Source organism: Tursiops truncatus, chromosome 16, assembly GCF_011762595.2.
Source record: "Tursiops truncatus isolate mTurTru1 chromosome 16, mTurTru1.mat.Y, whole genome shotgun sequence".
Lineage (NCBI taxonomy): Eukaryota > Metazoa > Chordata > Mammalia > Artiodactyla > Delphinidae > Tursiops > Tursiops truncatus.
In genome coordinates, this window is record NC_047049.1 from 18,652,064 (window position 1) to 18,675,059 (window position 22,996).

Below are 22,996 nucleotides of genomic sequence, written 5' to 3' on the forward strand. Positions count from 1 at the left end.
TAAACCAACCAAAAGAATAAGGCAAGAGAAAAGTTCTAGCTAAGGATATGTGGTATACCATCTTCTTCTGGTATAGGCAGAAGGAAATCTTTCTTCACAAGTTATTTATTTTAGTTAAATTTGAAAATTTCAGGAATGTATTCTTTTTCTTATTTTGGGTTGTATCACTTGCTTTCATCTAAGTTTTAATCATGCAAGAATAACCATATATCCTGGTTTTCCAGACAGTTCTGATGTATGGCTACTGGCCCAACACAACAATTTATAGCCCCCTTTCCATTTCAAAGTGTACCACTTTATACACTTTAACCACGACCCTTTCTTACTGATGAACAATTACAAATTCTGCAAGCTGAAATTTGGACTCACTATTTATACATGGCTTAGCAATAACTGAGATGAAAAGCAAAAGTTACAACAAAAGTTATCAGAGAAAGACTAAATTGTGATGTATAACAGTTTATCTACGTTAAATGATTCAGGCTTTTACAGTGAGATAAATTAGAAATACGCAATTACATTTATAGAGCTCATTTCAATTGTATTTCAATTGTATTATCCACCTTTTACTAAAAGTACAAATAAATATTTTATGTGTATTTTCTCCTCCAAGAGTTTCTATCTTCTATTGTTTTCATATGTATCCGTCAAATCCATAAATTACTTAGCATCTCCCGATTCTTTCTGTATGAAATAATCATTTGGGATTTTAAAAGTATTAAACTACCACAAAAGGATTGTTTGACATTGTCAGTTTGCTACTATATATATTAACAAAAAGCAAAGTTTAGAGCAATGTTTTTACAGTGTAACATTCTATGACATTTTCTATTTACTGAGCCTCACAGAGAAACCAAACCTAAATTCTTTTAAAAAAAAAATAAAGGACAATTGATGGATATGGCAATTCGTCCCACTGCAGTTTTAGGAAAATATTAGTTCATATGTAGTCATTCAACAATATCCCTTACTATACTCAAACTACTTAAATATTAAGTATGATCGCACAGGATAATTGGGAAATTAGAGTCCATTTTAGTTTTGTGTTAGAAGTAATGAAATTCATGAGTTCTTGCAAGGCGGCAGCCATACATGTGACACGTTATATGCATCTTAAAAATATATATATAATTCCTCAGCTATAGATGGTTTGCCTGTTATATCACTTCTACATGTAGGACTGTGATCACTTTGCATTTCTCCTGCAAACTAACATAAATGAGAGTAGGGGGACCAAAATGTTTTAAAAACCATATCTATATTCATTTTTAAGCAACAATACCCATATTTTTTTCAAAAAAAAAAAAAGACATTATGTTACTGCCTTTAAAGTTCAAGTTCCATTATCTTAAGATATAAACACACCTGGATATGAGATTTTTAAAAACCACACATACACACAAGCTCTAGGTAGAGCTGTAATAAACAAATTCCTTTTATAAACACAACTTTAACTGAAAAGCCACAGTAGATGGAAAAAAAGAAGAAAGGATATTACTTGGTAAAATCCAGTGACATCTACAATAGTTTTACAGCACATTTAAGCATTCTACGGTTTTATATCTTTACCTGCCTTCCATTTCTTAGTTGCTCCTTTAAAAATTGCCAATTACGTCTACAGGTTGAACCTCAAACTTAGTCCTGATTTTGAGTGCCAGGAAAAGCAAAACAACACTCCAAATTTCTATCTTAATGTTATAACCTTACTTCAAAAATGGTTTTATTTAAACTACAATGCCCATCTAAATGGAAAAAAAAAAGAAAAGAAAACCAAGCAGCAATATGTAATTATACATAATAGTTATTCATTATATGGGAAGTGTTTTTTAGGATGATATCTAGAATGCACTTGCTCTGTGAGTCTCTTCAAAAATTAAATCGACTAGACTGACACTATCAAAAGTAAGCATACTGTAATAAGGGGCACACACAATACTGCTAGCCTTAAAAGCAGTAAAGCAAAAGAAAATATACCAAACAGCACATGCATATCTTACAGAACTTCCACTGAACTATCAATGGCTTCTATGCAATGTGCTCTTTTCCATAACTGTATTAACTACCAAAAAAGGAAAGATGAGATTGAAATCAAAGGTACTGAACTGAATTGTCTGAAGCCAGTACTCCACATGTGGGGAAAAGTGCATTTAGTTCAGCAGCAATATAGCACAGTGTGAAGATATTGTGCTTAGACGCAGATATTCCAGAACTGAAAGATGTACAAGGCAAGTCAAGATATAAAACCATAGTACACTGTTAAATAACCTTGAAACATACATATATTGCAGTGTTCAAAGAAAAACATTCATTTCATTGTACAAGGCTAGGGAGAAATCCTTAAAGTTACCTATCGTAGTTTATGATATAATAAATACATATCTATATAGCATTGTATATACATATATAGAATGTGTGTTTATGTGTATCTTTGTCCTTTTTTTTTGCCAAATTATTCTGTTAGTTTTTGTGGATCTGCAACTTTCAGGAATGAAAACTCCTTTACACTACAAGTTTCTGTTCCCCCAAACTTAAGAAAAGATATTTATACTAGAAAAGGTCTCAATACCCTCCCCCCAAACCCAAAGACTCACTTCAGATATTTTGCTTCACAATTGATCAGAGAAACATAATTAAAGGAATTCTAGAATTTCTGACTGTATCTTTTCACTTTGCCAGTTGTTTTAACAAGCAAATATCGTTTAATATTTAAATCAGCTGATGCAAATTCTTTAGCAGAGGATATAAACTCTAGATTTCACTGATCAAAACAGAGCAAATCAAAACCAAAAAAAAAAAAAAAATCCAGTGATTTACTCTGACTGTAAACAATATATAAAATTCAAATCTCAAATTTCAAAATAAGTTAAAGAAAAATTATACCTTCAGGGCCTATAATACTATAAAGATCTGACAATTGGTAAGGGGAAAATATATATGAAAAGTTGCAACAAAATTGTTTGCCCAGTATTTTTGCTAAGAGAAAGTATATCTAACTATACTACCTCTGGCCCTTAAATTTAATAACTTCATAATTTGTTGGCAAATGTTTTAAGCAAACTGGCATATCATATTACACAACAGAAAACATCCATCAAGTTCAGCAAAGAAAACTTATATAAGCCTTTTGTACAGAATTTAAAAAAATCTAAATGGCTATGATTCCTCTATTAGCAGAAACACATAACGCAGTCTTTATAAATCTGCCAAATATATCAATATCTACATAAATAGATACAGATATAGATATGAAACATTAACGGCAGTCTATTTTCGAACAGTGTGTGGGACCAGCAGATTTGTATCAGACCATGGCACGATATGGACCCTGCATCTTTAGGAACTGAATGATGAAAGAAGGACCCCCAGCAACAATCTGAGGTGGAAGATGGCTGAGTGGACAGTTCTCAATACTCATGATTGAAAGCTTGCTGCAAAGAGCCAGCTCAAAGGGAAGGCTATGCAGGTTGGGGTTGTCATTCAAATACAGCTCTTCTAGATTCTCCAGTGTACCTGTTTTAAAAAACAAAATTATTTTTTAAGAAAATTAATTACTATTTAAAAAGTTCAACTGGGCATGATCCTTATCCTGGGTATTATGCATACTGAACACACATTTCCTTTTACTCTCTTCTCTTAGTTTTAAAACTCTACAACTGTGGATCTCAAACGTTCCCGCATATTCACATAAACTGATGTCCAGATCACGCTCTATACTAATTAAATCAGAATCTCTTCCTTTATGGTTAGTTTTCAAGCTTGGAGTTTATTTGAAAAAACATATACTACAACTCCAGAGACTCTGTTTGGGATAGCTTGGCATTCATGTGTATTTTTTCAAAATTCCAGAGGTAAGTTTATTATACAGTCAATGCCTATAATCACTTTCCTCTTGGAGAAAATGTGATAATCTCTCTCAGTAATAAATTTCTCATGTGAAAGGTTTTTATTACTTTGTATAAATCTTTCACTAAGAGAGTTATTACATATTTGACAGTAGGCCAAAAATCAATTTATGTAATCTTTTAAAATTTTTTCTTAGACTGTCTTAGGATACTCATACTTTCTAGGCAAATGTTTCTAGCAATTGCATGAGGCCAGATGGATAAACATACTAGAAATAAAAGTGTATAGTTGCCTTATTGTTTCCAATTTTTAAACTTCAAAATTTATAATTATTTGATAGTGGTATGTAGAAAATAAAAAAACAACAGTTACTAGGTAATGGATTTGTTCACATTTAAGATTTTATTTATTATTCAGAGCAACTCTATGAGAAGTTACTACTATCCTTATTTTACAGGTAGGAAACTTGAAGCTTAGGGAGTTTCTGTACCTTATCCAAGCCACAAAACCAATAAGCAGCAGAGCCAGATTTTGAATTGTCTATTTTACTCCAAAACCATTCTTAACCACTAATCTATAGTGCCTCTGAAACAGCATGGTATACAGATGGGAGAATATAATACATGGGATTACTAATTTTAGAATTACTATGTGACCTTAATCAATTAACTCTCTTTGTAAAATGAGGCAATTTACACTGCCTAAAATTTAAGGTGTTTACATTGATAGTATGAAATAATGGATATGAAAACACTTAGAAAATTCTAAAGTACTCTCAAATATTAATATTAATCAAATATTAGTATCAATCCTAAAACCTCACAAGGGAAGGTTCTTTTGGCATAGGACACTACTAATTTAATTCAAGCTTGTGTACTTTTTAAATTTGGAAGAAAAATAACTCTTCTAAATTGAGGTTAAATCTACTGAAATATAAGTATGCTAAAACATTGTCAAATATAGTATTAACCCTAAAACCCCACGAGGAAACCTAATCAAAACCAACCAACCAACCAACCACTACTGGTGCTCTATAAAAAAATCTTGAGCCTGATGTAACCTGATTAAGATGAAAAAAATAGTAGATTTGTTATATTTATCTGAAATACTGCTTGAACACACAAAAGCAAATTATTACTACAAAGTCAAGTATCCAAAGGGTTCATACCAATTTCCTCAGGAAGATGAGTAAGTAGGTTCTCTCCAAGGCCTAGATGTGTAAGATTGGTAAGGTGACCAATGCCTCTTGGAAGAGTGGTTAATTGGTTGTTTGTCAAGACTAATTTCTAAAAGATTAACAAAATAAAAGACGGTTACATATATATTTCCTATAACTGATGTAAATTTTTAAAAACTACATCTAAACTACTAAACCAATAAAATAAACATAGAAATTAGATTGGATAATATAAGAATCACTAAATAAGCTTTTCTTTCAAAAAATATCATTTGTTAGGAAGACAAAAGCAGATAGGTTACATGAACATAAAATTCAGCCCTAATGCTATAACAGGAAAATCTATTTGGTCCAAGAATAACATGCAATTTGGAATGCATTACAAAAACTTTAATTATATACCTATAAAATCATCAGAATAATGTTTTACCTGTAAATCCTTAAGATAAGCAATTTCATTTGGCAAGGATTCTAATTTGTTCTCCTCTAAATCCAACTCTCTTAACTTCCTAAGGTTTCCAAGACCATGGGGAAGCTTCTTTAGAAGATTGTTTGATAATATCAGAACCTAAAGAGAAATTTTTGATAATGTCTGACAGCTCACAAAACAGAATTATGTATTATTGTGTGGCTTAAAATTTATTAAGCAATGCTAATTTCCTAAACAGTGAATGTTAAGGGTAATGTTTAATTATATAACAAAACATTAAACTTACTATTCTAAAAAAAAATCACCATAGTTATTGGAAACAAAATAGTTTAAGACAAAACTAATAAAAGCAAAAGGAAAGAATTTAATTTTAACTAAATTACAAAAAATATAAAATTATTAACTACTTGCACTAAGATTCATACAGTTAATGGTATTTTGATACTGAATAGTTACAAATATGTATCTAATAGGAAACCAATTATTTATTCAAAACTCCTTACAAACCATCATTTAAGGGAGACAATTGACTTCTAAACTGCCCATATCAATCCACTACAGTTATTATTTGTAGAAAATTTATTACATTGCAAGGCATCCTGAAATATCCTGAAGAAGGAAAAAAAAAAGGTTGAAGAAGATAACAGTCCTTATTCTCAGAGAAGTTACAATGGGGGAGGGTTAGGTGGGGAAACAATACTGGGTACAGGGATAGTGAAAAGAGCACTAAATGAAAAGATCTATATAAAGTTCTGGCTAATTTTTTATGCCCACTTATTTCTCCCAAAGTTATACTACACATAATGAAGTAAACATATTCAGTAAGACCAAGAAATGATATCATTTATTGAGCTATCATTTACTGAGTTTACTACTATTTGCATTGTACTATACTAAATGAGAAATGTGCATTATTGCATTTAATCCTAACTAAAACTTTATGAGGAGAATACTATCATCCCCATTTCACAGCTGAGGAAACTGAAGCTTGGGCATGTTAAATCCATAAATAGAGAGAGTTCAAGTGGAACTGTACCCAGATCTGTTCGGCTTCAAAGCTCCTGCTGTTAACCACTACACCATACTATTTCACCTTACTAAATACAATAATAATAGAGAAATTAGATTTTTTTAAAACATGAATACAGAGGACATTTTTAGAAATGCTTATTTACTATTAGTAAACTTTTTCATCAAAGGGTGAAAATGTTAGTAACTTAGAGGCAGGAGAAATCATCCTTGACTGAGGAGGTGACAGGAAGATGGATCTTTAATTATGAGAAATAATTTTAAAAGAAAAATTTATGGGGATGAGAAGAGAGCATACTAGATATTGGGAACAATAAGACTAAAGGTACAGAGCTAGAAATATGCACACACTGCCAACAAAGAAAATAATCAACTTAGTAAATAAAAGAGGAGGTGGGTATTCAGGACAGAAAAGTAGGTCAGAATTACATGAAGGGTTCTGAATTCCCATCTGAGGACCCCATAATTATTTTAGAGGACAATGGTGCAACATTCTTAAACAGAGCTAAGAAAAAAATATGTTCTAAAAGATGCTAAGTTTTAGAGACCCTTTCTTTCAAAGATACTTTATAGCATTCAAACCTACCAACTTTTAGTGGGCAAGAGTAATTCAAAAGCATTGAGCCCAGATTAAGTCAACACTTCATCATCCTAATAGGGCTGCATGTTTAAGAGAGCACTAACATTTCTTTTCTTTTCTTTTTCTTAACTGATTAAATCTGGACTTTATCTATTTACTTATGGCCATGCTGCATAGCATGTGGGATCTTAGTTCCAGACCAGGGATGGAACCCATGCCCCCTGCATTGGAAGCACACGGTTGTAACCACTGGACTGCCAGGGAAGTCCCGAGAGCACTAACATTTCTATTGGGTTGGCCAAAAGGTTCGTTCGGGTTTTTCCGTAACATCTTACAGAAAAACCCGAACGAACTTTTTGGCCAACCCCGGTAATTATGATCTTCACCCACTTAGAAATTGTTTAACTGGAAACTTCACAAGTGAGAAAACTGTGGAAGAGTCTAAGGAGTTCTAGATGCTCTTTTATACTCACCTCAAGAGAAACAAGACCAGACACATCCTCAGGGATCTTCGTGAGCTGATTTGTAGCTAAATTCAATTCTACCATACTGGTCCAAGTTCCAAAATCCAAGGGAAGTGATGTCAACTGATTGTCCTGACAAAGACAAAAAGAAGCATTCAAGGTAAAACCACAAAAACAAAGCACCATATGTACCTCCCTATAGAAAGAGATTTCTTAAACAGAAAAAGTCATTCCCTTTTTTGATGTCTAAATATATTGAATGGGCCAAAAAGCACCTTTGGTTTTCTAAGTAAAAATAAAGGACACATTTTTTCATTTTCACCAAGAACTTTATTGAACAACGTATTCACCCTTTTGTTCCACTAAGTTCTGCCATTTTTCAGGCAACTTCATAATTCCATCTTCCCAAAACTTTTTATGTTTTTGAGCAAAGAACTGGTCCAGGTGCCTTTTACAGTCTTCCAGGGAATTGAAAATTTTCCCATTAAGAGAATTCTGTAAAGACCGAAATAAATGGAAACCCAAAGGTGCAATGTCTGGTGAATACAGCAGATTAATCAGAACTTCCCAGCCAAGCTGTAACAGCTTTTGCCTGGTCATCAAAGAAACACGCAGTCCTGCGTTATCCTGATGGAAGATTATGCGTTTTCTGTTGACTAATTCTAGACGCTTTTCGTCAGGTGCCGCCTTCAGTGGGTCTAACTGCGAGCAGTACTTGTTGGAATTAATCATTTGGTTTTCCAGAAGGAGCTCATAATAGAGGACTCCCTTCCAATCCCACCATATACACAACATCATCTTCTTTGGATGAAGACCAGCCTTTGGTGTGGTTGGTGGTGGTTCATTCTGTTTGCCCCATGATCTCTTCCATTCCACATTGTTGTACACTATCCACTTTTCATCGCCCATCACAATTTGTTTTAAAAAGGGAACATTTTCATTACGTTTCAGTAGAGAATCACATGTGGAAATATGGTCAAGAAGGTTTTTTCGCCTAACTTATGTGGAACCCAAACATCAAAGCGATTAACATAACCAAGCTGGTGTAAATTATTTTCAATGCTTGATTTGGATATTCTGAGTATGTCGGCTATCTCCCGCATAATATAATGTTCATTGTTCTCAATTATTGTTTCAATTTGATCGTTATCAACTTCAACTGGTCTACCTGACCGTGGAGCATCGTCCAGCGAGAAATCTCCAGCATGAAACTTCGCAAACCACTTTTGACACGTTCGATCAGTCACAGCACCTTCTCCATACACTGAACAAATCTTCTTTTTGCATTTCAGTTGCATTTTTACCTTTCTTGAAATAATAAAGCATAATATGCCAAAAATGTTGCTTTTTTCAATATTCTTCTTATTCTTCAATATTAAAATGGCTACACAAAAATTCACCAATTTGGTAAGTCTTTTTTTAAATGCACAATGATATGACAGCTGTCACATACAATCTAACAAAATTGTTTTGAATGAAGTTAAAGACAACTAAGTGCTACTAGAGCCATCTTAAGGAAAAAACCGAACGAACCTTCTGGCCCACCCAATAGAAAGAAAAGAAAAGGAACAAAAACTCTAAGCCTCCAAAGTTTTTCAAACAGTAATTAGGTTTTTATTTTTAAGTCTAAACTAGAAGTTTGTTCCCTATGCGATTATCTGTGTTGGATATGGAAAAATACACTATACAGATGAACACTTGAGATTTCAAAGGTCCCAGTGATAAATATAATGTTTTCCTCACTTCACAGTAATGTATAGAAATCACTGAATAAAATCTGAATGTTCATGAGCACAATGGAAGAAGACATATCTAACTATAATCCACAAGGAATCCAGATAAGCTCAGCAATTCTAGAGATGCTGAACAATAAAGTAGGAGAGGAAAAAAGTTGTAATAAGACAGCAAATTAAATCATTAAAACACTAAGTATTCATGATTTTACTTTAAAAATCCATACGAAAAGATGGTAAAAACATACTTATCATTAAATAATAAAAACAAATGATGAAACACTGTGATTCTAATTTTATTTAAAAATTAGATATAGCTATACACAGAAAATAGAGTGAAATACATGCCAGTGATTCATTAGTTTTTTTTCTCCGCTTCCTCATATTCACTTATAAAACAACTCTTACCACACTGTTGTGTGGTCAGGGTATTTTGGTACTGAGATGGGACCATCAGTATTCCCTGTCCCAGTTGGGTATCAATGATATGTGCCAATTTATTAACAGCAGTGGAATTTTAAAATTTTATGTCCTTTTTGTTCATCTGTATTTAAAATTTTTTCTGCAATGTACATTAATTACTGATCTCATTTTACACAAAATCATCCGTAAGAGAAATCCCAAGTAGCAAACATACATTTGAAAGCCAAGTTTTTCTTTTATTATAATATTTAAACTTATTACCTATTTAAACTTCTTATCTACCTATGCCCAAACCACTGATAGTTATTAGCACGATAAAGCATTTTCATTAAAAAAATTTACTACTGATGCTTATGTGAGGAGGAGAATGTCAAGCATCATTCTGACTTCTTTCAAGAAAATGTTTTGTTAACCATTTGTCTCGATTTTGAAGAAAAATTAATTTCAAAGCTCTATGCAATTTTTTTTTATCATTTCACTGAAAACAGCAAGCTTTTCCAAGCTAACATATTACAATTAACATAACATCCATAAAAATGTTTAACCAAATGGGACTTCCCTGGTGGCGCAGTGGTTAAGAATCCACCTGCCAATGCAGTGGACAAGGGTTCGAGCCCTGGTCCGGGAAGATCCCACATGCCATGGAGCAACTAAGCCCATGTGCCACAACTACTGAGCCTGTGCTCTAGAGCCTGTGAACCACAACTACTGAAGCCTGTGTGCCTAGAGCCCGTGCTCCGCAACAAGAGAAGCCACTGCAATAAGAAGCCTGTGCACAATATCAAAGAGTAGCCCCCGCTCGCCGCAACTAGAGAAAGTCCGTGTGCAGCAACGAAGACCCAGTGCAGCCAAAAATAGATAAATGAATAAATTTATTTTAAAGAAAATGTTTAACCAAATGAATACCTGGACTGCTGTCTAAGCCTCGTATTACAAATTGAACATTCAGAACTAATGCCATTACCACTGGTAAACCTCATATAACCAGATTAGTTAACAGTACATTTTATTTGTTTAAGATTATAAGACTATTTTGAACTTCCACTGGTTCACTTATTATATACTTCCAAACAATTATAAAAGATACATATACTTATGAAGAAGTATACATAGAATTAAAAATTATACAACTAGACTGTAGTTTAAAGAACCACAATTATTCTGAAATGGTTCAAAGACAAAAGGATGTAGTATGATACAATATAAAGAACACTATACCTGAAAGCAGGAAATCTACGCTTTCTGGATTCCTACCTCAGCCATGAATTACTTATGTGGCCAATTATTATTACCTGTGGGCCTAAAGTTTGTTCACTACAAATTAAATCACTGGACAAATCATTTTTCATTTCTTTCCTCCTTTTGCAATAAAATTCCTTTTTCTTATTACAAATGTGAAATTCATTCACTGTAGAGAATACAGACAAGTAAAAAGAAACTAAAAATCACCCGTTAGGAAAAAATATTTGTAAATCATCTTTCTGACAAGGGATTAATATCCAAAATATATAAAGAACTCATACAACTCAACAGCAAAAAAACCCCCAAACGATCCAATTAAAAAATGAGCACAGGGGCTTCCCTGGTGGCGCAGTGGTTGAGAGTCCGCCTGCCGATGCAGGGGACGCGGGTTCGTGCCCCGGTCCGGGAAGATCCCACATGCCGTGGAGTGGCTGGGCCCGTAAGCCATGGCTGCTGAACCTGCGCGTCCGGAGCCTGTGCTCCACAACGGGAGAGGCCACAACAGTGAGAGGCCCGCATACCGCAAAAAAAAAAAAAATGAGCACAGGATCTGAATAGATAGTTTTCCAAAGAAGACATACAGATGGCCAACAGATACATGAAAATGTACTCAATATCACTAATTATCAGGGAAATGCAAATCAAAACCATAATGAGATATCACTTCACTGCTGTCAGAATGGCTATTATCAAAAAGACAAGAAATAACAAGTGTTGGTGAGAATGTGGAGAAAAAGGAATCCTTCTGCACTGTTGGTGGGAATGTAAATCAGTGCAGTCCCAATGGAAAACAGTACGGAGGTTCCTCAAAAAATTAAAAAGAGAATTACCATATGATCCAGCATTTCTACGCCAATGTATTTACCCAAAGAAAACAAAAACACTAACTCAAAAAGAAATATGCACCTTTATGTTCATTGCAACATTATTTACAACAGCCAAGATATGGAAACAACCTAAGTGTCCACCAATGAATCAATGGATAAAGAAGATGTGGTATATATATTCAATGGAATACTATCCAGTCATAAAAAAGTATAAAAACCTTGTTATTTCTGAGGACATGGATGGACTTTGAAGGCATTATGCTAAATGAAATAAGTCAGACAAAGAAAGAAAAATACCATATGATCTCACTTATATGTGGAATCCAAAAAAAACAAACAAGCAACAGCAATAACAAAAACCAAGCTCAGAGAGAAAAAGAACATAATGGTGGCTGCCAGAGGCAGGGGGGTAGAGGGTAGATGAAATGGATGAAGAGAGTCAAAAGTACAGCATGATGATTATAGTTAATAATATTGTATTGCATATTTGAAAGTTGATGAGAGAGTAAATCTTAAAAGTTCTCATTACAAGAAAAAAAAATTCTGTAACTATGTATGGTGATGGATTTTAACTAGACCTACTGCGGTGATCATTTAACAATATATACAAATACTGAATCATTATGTTGTACATCTGAAATATAATGTTGGAGGTCAATTATACCTCAATAAAAAAGATTAAAAAAAAAGAGATCACCCATAAATAATTCTGATATTCAAAGATAAACATTATATTTTAGTAAACACTGGCTGTATGTATGCATATAAATCTACAGATATTTAATATATAATTGAACACATTAAAAACAGCTTTTAAAAACAATGTGTACAAAGAGAATCTTTACATGCTTCACTTTTTCCTACTTAATAAATTGAGAATATTTCAACTGCTATTTAATATTCTTCTACACTAGAGTATTATTTGTAATTGCTTCATATTATTTCACTGAAGATATAGTACTTTTAAGAAATGAAATCCCTATTAATTTCAATAAGTTGGTACCAGTTAAATGGAAAGCTCTGTAATAAATATCCCTACAACTATGCTTTATGGATATTCATGATTATTCAAACTGCTAAGGATATTGCATGGTTCTAAGCTATTTGTTGTCTAACACAAATTGTCCTGAAGTATCCTTATTATCAGTTTAGATTCTCATCAGCCAGAAACAAGTACCCATTCTGATAAACCATAAATATTAGAAGTACTAGTCATAGTAGTTATTTTCCCCTAATACAAATAGAGGCTTACCTTCATATTCAGCTTACTTAACACTTTTGCTCTGGAGAAAATTCCGAATGGGATTTTGTTGATTCGATTGTGTTCCATGTTGAGAGAATAGATGGTGGAAAACTGAGATGGACCACCTACTGGATATAACTGGAAGCAGTTTCTAGCTAAGGTCAAACTATTCAGTTTCACAAGACTTGATAAAAGACTCTGTAAAAAATAAAAAATGAAATAAACATAAGAATTAGAACTGTAACAAGACTTATTCTGTAGAGTACAGAGCAGCAGTCCCAAACAAATGCCTCAAAGGGCCTTGCAGGTAACAAATGACAGACCGGTTGGACCGGTTCTGTGATGCCTCATCTAGAGGAAAGTCACTCCCTACTCAGCTCTAGCTAACTGTTGCCTTGCAGGAATGTGGAGCCAATGTAGTCAGATTTCCAGACTTTACAAAGAAACAGGAAATTCATTTATTTATATTAAATCTCTTGATTTTTATTCTTTGGCTTTAATTTATTTAAAACAGTCTACAGGGTAAAGAAAATATATCTGTGGGTAAGAGGTGTTTCATGAGTGGCTAGTTTTAGACCTCTATAAAAGCAGAAACATTGGTATCAGACAGTCCTGGGTCTGAGTCCTGACTCTGCCACCTGCTATGTGATCAATCCTATCCAGGTCTTAGTTAAGTACCTATCTCTAAATTATTACTAAGGTTAATATAATGCTTAGCACAGAGTAATGTGTCATTCAGTAATTTAAATGTTCCTTTTAGGAATATTAAATTCAGAAGATAATATACTTCCTCATATTATATATTGCTTTTCCATACAGTAAATTTCTGAGGGAATATACATCTACCAAACAAGTATTTACTTAGCATATAACCCCATATTCCCTCTTATTTCAGTCTCCCACCATGAAACCACAGTGCTAGGTGTTATAAAAGAGTCTCTGCCATTAAGAAGACTAAATCCCACTTAGAGAAATAAAGCACACAGATAGGAAAAAGAAAATAATATATAACTGTATATAATCAGTAATAAAGTATACAGAATAGGCTCTTGCTATTCAAAGTCTGGCTCAAGGAAGAGCAGCATCAGAATCCCCTGAGAGCATGCTAGAAATAAGGACTCTTAGGCCCCACTCCTACAGAATCATAATATGAGTCTTAAGATTCCCAGGTAATCTGTATGCTCATTAATGTCTGAGAAACACTGGTACAGGCTATAAAGCAGTTTTATATCCTGGCCCTATCTTTTAGTAGCTTGTGACTTTGGGCAAGTTATTTCTCTGAACACTAGTTTTATTCATTTGTAAAATGATGATGCCTTATTTTATAGGCTATAATAGAGTTTTTTTAAAGAAATAAAAATATATAAACAGCTTTACAATACCTCGCATTATAATAAGTGCTCAAATTTTAAGTCACTTCTTTATTTAAATTCAAAGAAAAGAATAAATACTGGAATAACCAGAAAAGCAGGAAGAAGGCTGAGAGTCTGAGAGTGTGCCAGATCTTAAAGGATGAAAAAAAATTTTAAATACTCAGAGAAGCAGAAGAAAATATTCTGGATTGATGTAAAGGCCCAAGCAAGGAGAAAACAAACGTTGTGAGGTGTGTGTTTTAAATAATGTTCTAATTTTGGCTATCCACCATGAGGAAACTGAAGACTTAGTACCTGAAGTGTCAGCTGTGATTTGCAAGGCCCACTGAAGGAAAAAAATAACTATATAATTGAAGTTATAATTAGTGAAGTGAACTGAAACTTGTCCTTTATGATGAACATGAATAAGCTACTCAACATTTGTCAACTGCTATACACAGAAAAAAGAAAGAATAGAGAAGGAGAAAACTTTCATGGCAGTCAATTCAGGGAAAATGTCTACATCCTACTCCACTGTAAATAAAGGAGTTCTATTGAGTCTCATGGCAAAAATGTTATTTTTATTATTCTTAGAGCTGACTTACTTTATTGAATTGATATTCTTTTATGAAACAATGTTAACACCTGAGGATATTTGAAAAGGGGCAACAAGAATGCAGCTCTCCAGCCTTTCCATTCTTAGGTCATGCTATGAGGCTTTGGGGCTGCTCATCATTGCTTTAGAGTCAGGCACATCTGGGTTCCCATCTCACATCTTCTACTTACCAGCCTTGTGATCTTTGGTGAATTAATTAGATAATATATCTCTCACCATATTTCCAGAAAAAATATTTAAGCGTGACAAATTTGGCCAAAAACATGACTTTTCTTAAGTCTTATTTCCCTATTTGATGAGACTACCCCAATAACTAGTAGGATTATAGTGAAGATGTAAATGGAATAATACATGTAGAGCTCCTAGCCTTATGCCTTGAGTATATGTGCTTAAATTCATTAAGTTCTTTCTCCTTTTGTGTTTATGTCTACATTAAAACTAGTCCATTTTCAGACAGTCTTCAAATGGAAAAGTAGTCATTTTGCCAGCTCTGATTTCAGCAATATAATGCGCCCCCAGTGAAAACCACTTTCCTGATTTTTCTTGCCAGCTTGAACGTCTAAGTGCTGTTTAATGGATTTTATTATTTTTCTTATTGTGATTATAAACGCAGATAATTACACATTTGCATTAAGAATACACTACTTCCAAAGCACATAGACTACTTTTAAATAAAACAATGTTTTCCAATATTTGAACAAGGCCAATCAAGGATTTCCCCCATAGCTTCTCTATCTGAAAACAGGCCTGTTTAAATACACATACACCCTTTCTTCCACAGCCAGACTGAAGAGAGCTGTCTTCTTTATAATTCTCTTATCAAAAATAAATCCTAACTTATTTCAGTAACAAAATATTATATACTTAGCACGTGTCTTTATCCTAAGAGGTTTCCAATAACTATGTTTCCCTTCAGTAACAATAAGACTGGATATATAAATAAATATTAAAATTTCTCACTTGATGAAACTTGATATACACCCAGTCTTTATATTTAGGCATATTGACATTGTAAAAGCAGTCAGTCTTACTTAAGCTCACAAATCACATCCTAAAAAAATCCCAACAAGGTCTAATTAATATGCTAATTATTTCCCTTATTATGGATATGAATTACTGTTAAAAAGAGGATGACATTAAACAGTAGAACCTCACCCATTCTGATCACTGTAAATTACCAACATCACAGAAATTAAAAAATCCAAACAGTCTAGCTGTCAGGGCGATATCTACAATCTGTGGATTCTAATCCTTATCCCACTTAAACTACTACTAACAATAGTACTCTTTTGACACAGGTGATATACTGTCATAGTAGTTTTAGTGAACTGGTCCAGACTAGAAACTACAATCCTGGGAAACTCATTTTTGTACTCTGACCAAGTTTTTTCTGAAAACGCAAGCATCTAGATTAATAGGAACCGAATTAATAGGTGCTACTTTATTTCTGTATGCCTAAGAAACAAATTAATTAAATAAATTTATTTGATAAAATAATTGCTACAAACCTAGAGCCTCACCTACTCAAATTGTTCATTATAAATCAAAGCATATATCTGAAAAACATTCATCCAAAGCACCTTTATTCTTAATTCAAATATACACACACACACACACACACACACACACACAGAGATGGGAAAATTAGTAATAATCTAAACATAATAGGCCTACTTATATAGTTTTAATTATTAGAGAAAAAAGACTTCGCAAAGTTCAATCAATAACTCCACAATTCCATTCTTTTGCTTGTTAGAATACTACAGTAAGATATTATGCTTGAATAACTACAAGCAAACTTACTAGTTGTTGGGTATGCTAAAACAGCAGGTAGCAAAAGAAGAAATGGCAAGAGTAAAAAATAATAAAGTTGAGAAAAACAATTTAAAAAAGAATATTGCATCTTGCCCAATTAATCTCTACGCAAAAGTGAAAATATTTTTCTAACAGAACCAACAAAACCCAAATTTAAAATAATGTGTTAAAAAAATAGCAGATTCTGGTGACTGGTATTGCTAAACAGGCTTTAATGTTATTGTATAAGCAGGGCAATAATTTGGGTCACAGGCATGTTGCAGCTCATATTAATCTGGATAATAAGTAGTGTATTCTATATAGTCATTCTTTTATCATCTTTCTACAATATCTTTTTTCTTTTATTACTGAACTGGGTGGGGTAGCTGAGTTTTAAAACCAGCTATACAACCTCTCCTCAATGGCTTTTATTGTCAAGTCCCAAATGACATGAGAAAGATTTACATGGTACTAAAGCGGAAAGTAGAACACTGATTTTCCACCTTCCTTTCTGTTCCTATAATCGTATCTACTCTTTCTTTTTCGGAATTTTTATCTTAGTGGTGGGCTATATGTCCATAGCATACCCATTATTTAAGCAATTTCAATCATCATATTATTTACCCAGCTGTAAAGACTGACTAGTTTTCCCTTCATTATCTTACAGGCTTGTTTCAAGAGTTTACCGTAATCCACTTCTTACCTCTGGTAAAGTAGAAATGTTATTGTTCTCTAAATTTAATTCTTCAAGTGCACTGCATTTTGCCAATGATCTGGGTATTGCTGACAGTCTGTTATATCTCAGACCAAGACGACTTAAACTGGACAGGTTTCCTGTGAACACACAAAAAAAGGGAATTTCTTTTAATCCGATGAGCCTGTCACTGTCCCAGGCTATCAAGCAGTATTTATGAATTACTTTGAAGCACTATTTCAGCAAGATCCTTAACTTTTTGTACCAAGAAACTGCACACTACACTCTATCAATTAGGATGAAACTGAAACCACTTTCGTGCCCTCTTAGAGAAATAATGAAATACACAGCTATAAGTCAATTTTTAAAATCAATTATTGGAAAGTATTGTCATACTTTAACAAAAAAATAACCTTTAGATAAGGCCTAATTGAATAACATCAAAGTAGTAAATATTTTAAATTTATAATAGTTAATCCCATTTGTATCTATGTGATGGTGATCCAATATAGAACAAGTGGCTATATATAAAAATGTACATGTAATTTTGAAGAAAAAATTTTCAAATTTCTAAAATGGTATTATTTAAAATATAAGATGCACAACTATTTTGTGAGATCAGAAAGGTTCAATATTTTCCATGAATTTAAATATAAACATTCCAAAATTTCTCTAAAAAGTTGACCTGATGGTAAAAAAATTTCTCAAAGTAATTTTTTACAAACAAAAGTGAAAGTTATAGTCTCTCTTATTATCTAAACATATCCAGCTTGAGCATATTAGCCACTATTGAATAACTAAAATAAGCAAAGCATAAAAATAGACATTTTCTACTTTTATTGCTAAGACCCATGGCAAGCTACATGTAAGCTACATGGATGAATATGATGATATCTGCTATCATAGAAGGTTTAAATCAAATTTAATTTCCCAAATATACATCAGAAAATAAGTTCATTTTGATAGCAAAAAAGATAAGAGTAATGAGAATTTAGTTCAATGTATTTCTTTGCCATGACTGGTTAATTTATTTTCTGATTCCACATTGCAATTGTTGCTATAACATTTTTAGTTGGGCTAGGTTAAAATGTTAAATGTAGCCTCTAGTTTTAAATTAAACAGTATTACCAGTATTAGAAATTATAGGCATACTTCATTTTACTGTACTTTGCTTTATTGTGCTTCACAGATACTGCAACTTTATGTATTGAAGGTCTGTGGCAACCGTGCATTGAACAAGTCTATTGGTGCCATTCTCCAACATCATTTGCTCACTTAATGTCTCTGTGTCCCATTTTAGTAATTCTTGCTATATTTCAAACTTTTCCATTATTATTATACTTGTTATGGTGATCTATGACCAGTGATCTTTGTTTTTGTTTTTGTTTTTGCGGTACGCAGGCCTCTCACTGCTGTGGCCTCTCCTATTGCGGAGCACAGGCTCCGGATGCGCAAGCCCAGCAGCCATGGCTCACAGGCCCAGCCGCTCCGTGGCATGTGGGATCCTCCTGGACCGGGACACGAACCCGTGTCCCCTGCATCGGCAGGCGGACTTTCAACCACTGCGCCACCAGGGAAGCCTGACCAGTGGTCTTTGATGTTACTAGTATAATTGTTTTGGGTTGCCACAAACTGCACCCATTTAAGATGGTGAACTTAAATTGATAAATGCTGTGTGTATTCTGTCTGCTCCACTTACCAGCTGCTTCCCTGTCTCTCTCCCTCTCCCCTAAGATACAACAATATTGAAATTAGGCCAATAATAACCCTACAGTGACCTCCAACCAAGTGAAAGTTAGAGTCGCATGTCTTTCACTTTAAATAAAAAGCTAGAAATGATTAAGCTTAGTGAGAAAGGCATGTGGACAGCTAGGTTGAAAGCTAGGCCTCTTGCGCCAGTCAGCCAAGTTGCGAATGCAAAGGAAAAGTTCTTGAAGGAGATTAAAAGAGCTACTGTAGTGAACACGTGAATGATAGAAAAGGAAAACAGCCTTATTGCTGAAGTAAAGAATGTTTTAGTGGTCCAGATAGAAGATCAAACCAGCCACTACATTCCCTTAAGCCAAAGCCTAATTCAGAGCAAGGCCCTAACTCTGTTCAATTCTATGAAGGCTGAGAGAGGTGATAAAGCTGCAGAAGAAAAGTTAGAAGCTAACAGGTTGGTTCATGAGGTTTAAGAAAAGAGATGGCTCTCCATACATAAAAGTACATGGTGGGCTTCCCTGGTGGCGCAGTGGTTGAGGGTCCGCCTGCCGATGCAGGGGACGCAGGTTCGTGCCCCGGTCCGGGAAGATCCCACGTGCCACAGAGCGGCTGGGCCCATGAGCCATTGCTGCTAAGCCTGCGCATCCGGAGCCTGTGCTCCGCAACGGAAAAGGCCACAACAGTGACAGACCCACATACCGCAAAAAAAAAAAAAAAAAAAAAGTACAAGGTGAACCAGCAAGTGCTAATGTAGAAGCTGTAGCAAGTCATCCAGAAGATGCAGCTAAGATAATTAATGAAGGCGGCTACACTAAACAAGGTGTTCAATGTAGACAAAACAGCCTTATACTGAAGATGCCATTTAGAACTTTCACAGCTATAGAGGAGAAGTCAATGCTTAGCTTCAAAGCTTCAGACAGGCTGACTCTCTAGACTTCTAGAATTAGAAGTGGAGCCTGAAGATGTGACTGAATTGCTGCAATCTTATGATAAGACTTTTAACAGATGAGGCACTGCTTCTTATAGATGAACAAAGAAAGTGGTTTCTGGAGGTGGAACCTACTCTACTGGTAAAGATGCTGTGAAGACTGTTGAAATGACAACAAAGTATTTAGAATATTACATAAGCTTTTATTGATAAAGCAGCGGCAGGGGTTTGAGAGAACTGACTCCAATTTTGAAAGAAGCTCTATTGTGGGTAAAATGGTATTACATACCATTACATGCTGCATGAAAGGAAAAGTCAGTCAATGCAGCAAACTTTATGTGGTTTGATTTAAGAAACTGCCACATCCACCCAAGTTTCAGCAGCCACCACCCTGATCAGTCAGCAGCCATGAGGACCAAGGCAAGACCCTTAAGGCTCAGATTATGGTTAGTACTTTTTAATCAATAAACTATTTTAAATTAAGATTTGTACATTTTTTAGACATAATGCTATTGCACACTTAATAGACTACAGTACTGTATGAACATAACTTTTATATACACTGGGAAACAAAAAATTTGTGTGATGCTTTATTGTGATATTCGCTTTGTTGTGCTGGTCTGAGATGGAATCTGTAATGTCTCCAAGGTATGCCTGTATAGAAGTGGATGCCTGTGTCACACTTAACTTTTTGGAGATAAATATTTTTATGCCTTTCAACTTTCAGCCACTTTCTGATGTTTGTCCATTTCTTTCTTTTTGCTTTGACCACTTTTCAAAAAGTTGTTGTACGAATAATTTTCTTTCTTAGATATGTCTAACATTACTTCAATATTTACAGAAAATATATATTAGCCTATAGAATAAGTTAAGCCTTAAAACCTAGGAGGGTAGTCACCATGCCTCATATTCCTTATCCTGTTATACTCATTTGCATCCTTCCCTTTTGCTGAAGAAAACAGTGATCAAGGTTCTAAGAAATGACTAAATGGAGCTAATTTTTACCCTTTACATTTTCAAGAGTTAGTATTGCTATCAAAAATACTCTGGGGAGGGCTTCCCTGGTGGCGCAGTGGTTGAGAGTCTGCCTGCCGATGCAGGGGACGCGGGTTCGTGCCCCGGTCCGGGAAGATCCCACATGCAGTGGAGCAGCTGGGCCCGTGAGCCATGGCCGCTGAGCCTGCGCGTCCGGAGCCTGTGCCCCACAACAGGAGAGGCCACAACAGTGAGAGGCCCACGTACAGAAAAAAAAAAAAAAAAAAAAAAAATACTCTGGGGACTTCCCTGGTGGTCCAGTGGTTAAGACTCTGTGCTCCCAGTGCAGGGGGTCCATGTTCGATCCCTGGCCAGGGAACTAGATCCTGCATGCCACAACTAAAGATCCCACATGCCACAACTAAATATCCCACATGCCTCAACGAAGACCCGGTGCAGCCAAATAAATATTTTTAAAAAATACTATGATAATTCTATACCATAAGTCCAGCCAACTATAATGTGAAAAAAACCTTAGCAACCATTTCAATTCCTGCAATTAGAACTATTATAGAGGTATGCTATGCTCATTTATATTACTTTCTTATAACAGTGCTTGGAAACTAGGCCGAGAGTTTGCTATTTATGATTAATTAAGATTCCAACAGGCAGAAAACTGAATTAAAAAGCAACAATAAAAACTACCACTTAGGGCTTCCTTGGTGGCGCAGTGGTTGAGAATCTGCCTGCTACTGCAGGGGACACGGGTTCGAGCCCTGGTCTGGGAAGATCCCACATGCCGCGGAGCAAATGTGCCCGTGAGCCACAACTACTGAGCCTGCGCATCTGGAGCCTGTGCTCCGCAACAAGAGAGGCCGCGATAGTGAGAGGCCCGCGCACCGCGATGAAGAGTGGCCCCCGCTTGCCACAACTAGAGACAGCCCTCGCACAGAAACGAAGACCCAACACAGCCAGAAAAATAAATAAATAAACAAATGTGGGGTTTAAAAAAAAAAAAAAACTACCACTTAGCAAAGACAAGTTAAATTTGCCTTTAAATTGTTTTCTAAATTAACTAAGGATGCTTCACTAGTATCTTTCTGATGACACTCCAGTGAGATGTGTCAATTTTGGAAGGGGAGAAAAAACAAACAAGCAGAGGGCTGGGTCACTTTTCAAAGCTCCAGAGAATTTAGAGATCAGAAATAAGGGCAAGAATAATATTTACTATTGTTGTCACTGCACTGTGACATTGAATTTGATACAAATGTTACTTAGAAGTTGGGATGGCAAAAAATAATCTGCTTTATGATGAAGTATGTTAATTATAGTCATATTTCTAATAGCAAAAAATGGGGACAACCTATATGTTCAAGAATAGATGAATAATTATTTAAATTGAAGGCACCACAGTGTAATAGAAAAAACAAAGGATATTATATTATCTATGTGACCCTGGGCAACTTATTTAACAACAGTCTATCTCCTCACTCATAAAGTGGGGATAATGCCACCTATCCGACAGGGTCACTCTAAGGATTAAATACAATGTGTGTAAGATACTTAGCACAATGACTGATACCTAACAGATCTTCAAAACATGATTTTATTCTATGGTATTTCTATATTCTGTTACAGTCTGTACCTATTAAAATTATGTTACAAAAATCTTTAAGATGTGAAAGACTAAGTTACGATATTAAATGAAAAAAGCCAGATAACAAAATCACGTGCTTTTTATTACCTCAACATTGTAAAAAACACATGCATGCAAAAACAGTGGGGAAAAACACATCAAAACTAACAGTTAGGGCTTCCCTGGTGGCGCAGTGGTTGAGAGTCTGCCTGCCGATGCAGGGGACACGGGTTCGTGCCCCGGTCTGGGAAGATCCCACATGCTGCAGAGCGGCTACGCCCGTGAGCCATAGCCGCTGAGCCTGCA

The 22,996-nt window shown here is 34.8% G+C and overlaps 1 protein-coding gene across 7 annotated transcripts in view; it reads right to left on the reverse strand.

Moving 5' to 3' along the window:
• Positions 1 to 1,405: 1,405 nt before the first annotated feature.
• SHOC2 (SHOC2 leucine rich repeat scaffold protein) overlaps positions 1,406 to 22,996 on the reverse strand; it is a 112,741-nt gene continuing 91,150 nt past the window's right edge. For 6 of the 7 annotated variants that reach the window (XM_019939979.3, XM_019939984.3, XM_073793975.1 and 3 more), the window contains 6 exons: positions 17,457 to 17,587; positions 13,001 to 13,189; positions 7,533 to 7,655; positions 5,451 to 5,588; positions 5,012 to 5,129; positions 1,406 to 3,510 (listed from right to left, as the gene is read on the reverse strand). In XM_019939979.3, coding sequence (XP_019795538.1) covers positions 3,302 to 3,510; positions 5,012 to 5,129; positions 5,451 to 5,588; positions 7,533 to 7,655; positions 13,001 to 13,189; positions 17,457 to 17,587 — 908 coding nt within the window. In that variant the 3' untranslated portion in view covers positions 1,406 to 3,301. The remainder of the gene's footprint in view (positions 3,511 to 5,011; positions 5,130 to 5,450; positions 5,589 to 7,532; positions 7,656 to 13,000; positions 13,190 to 17,456; positions 17,588 to 22,996) is intronic. The other variant, XM_019939985.3, reaches the window with a different exon arrangement.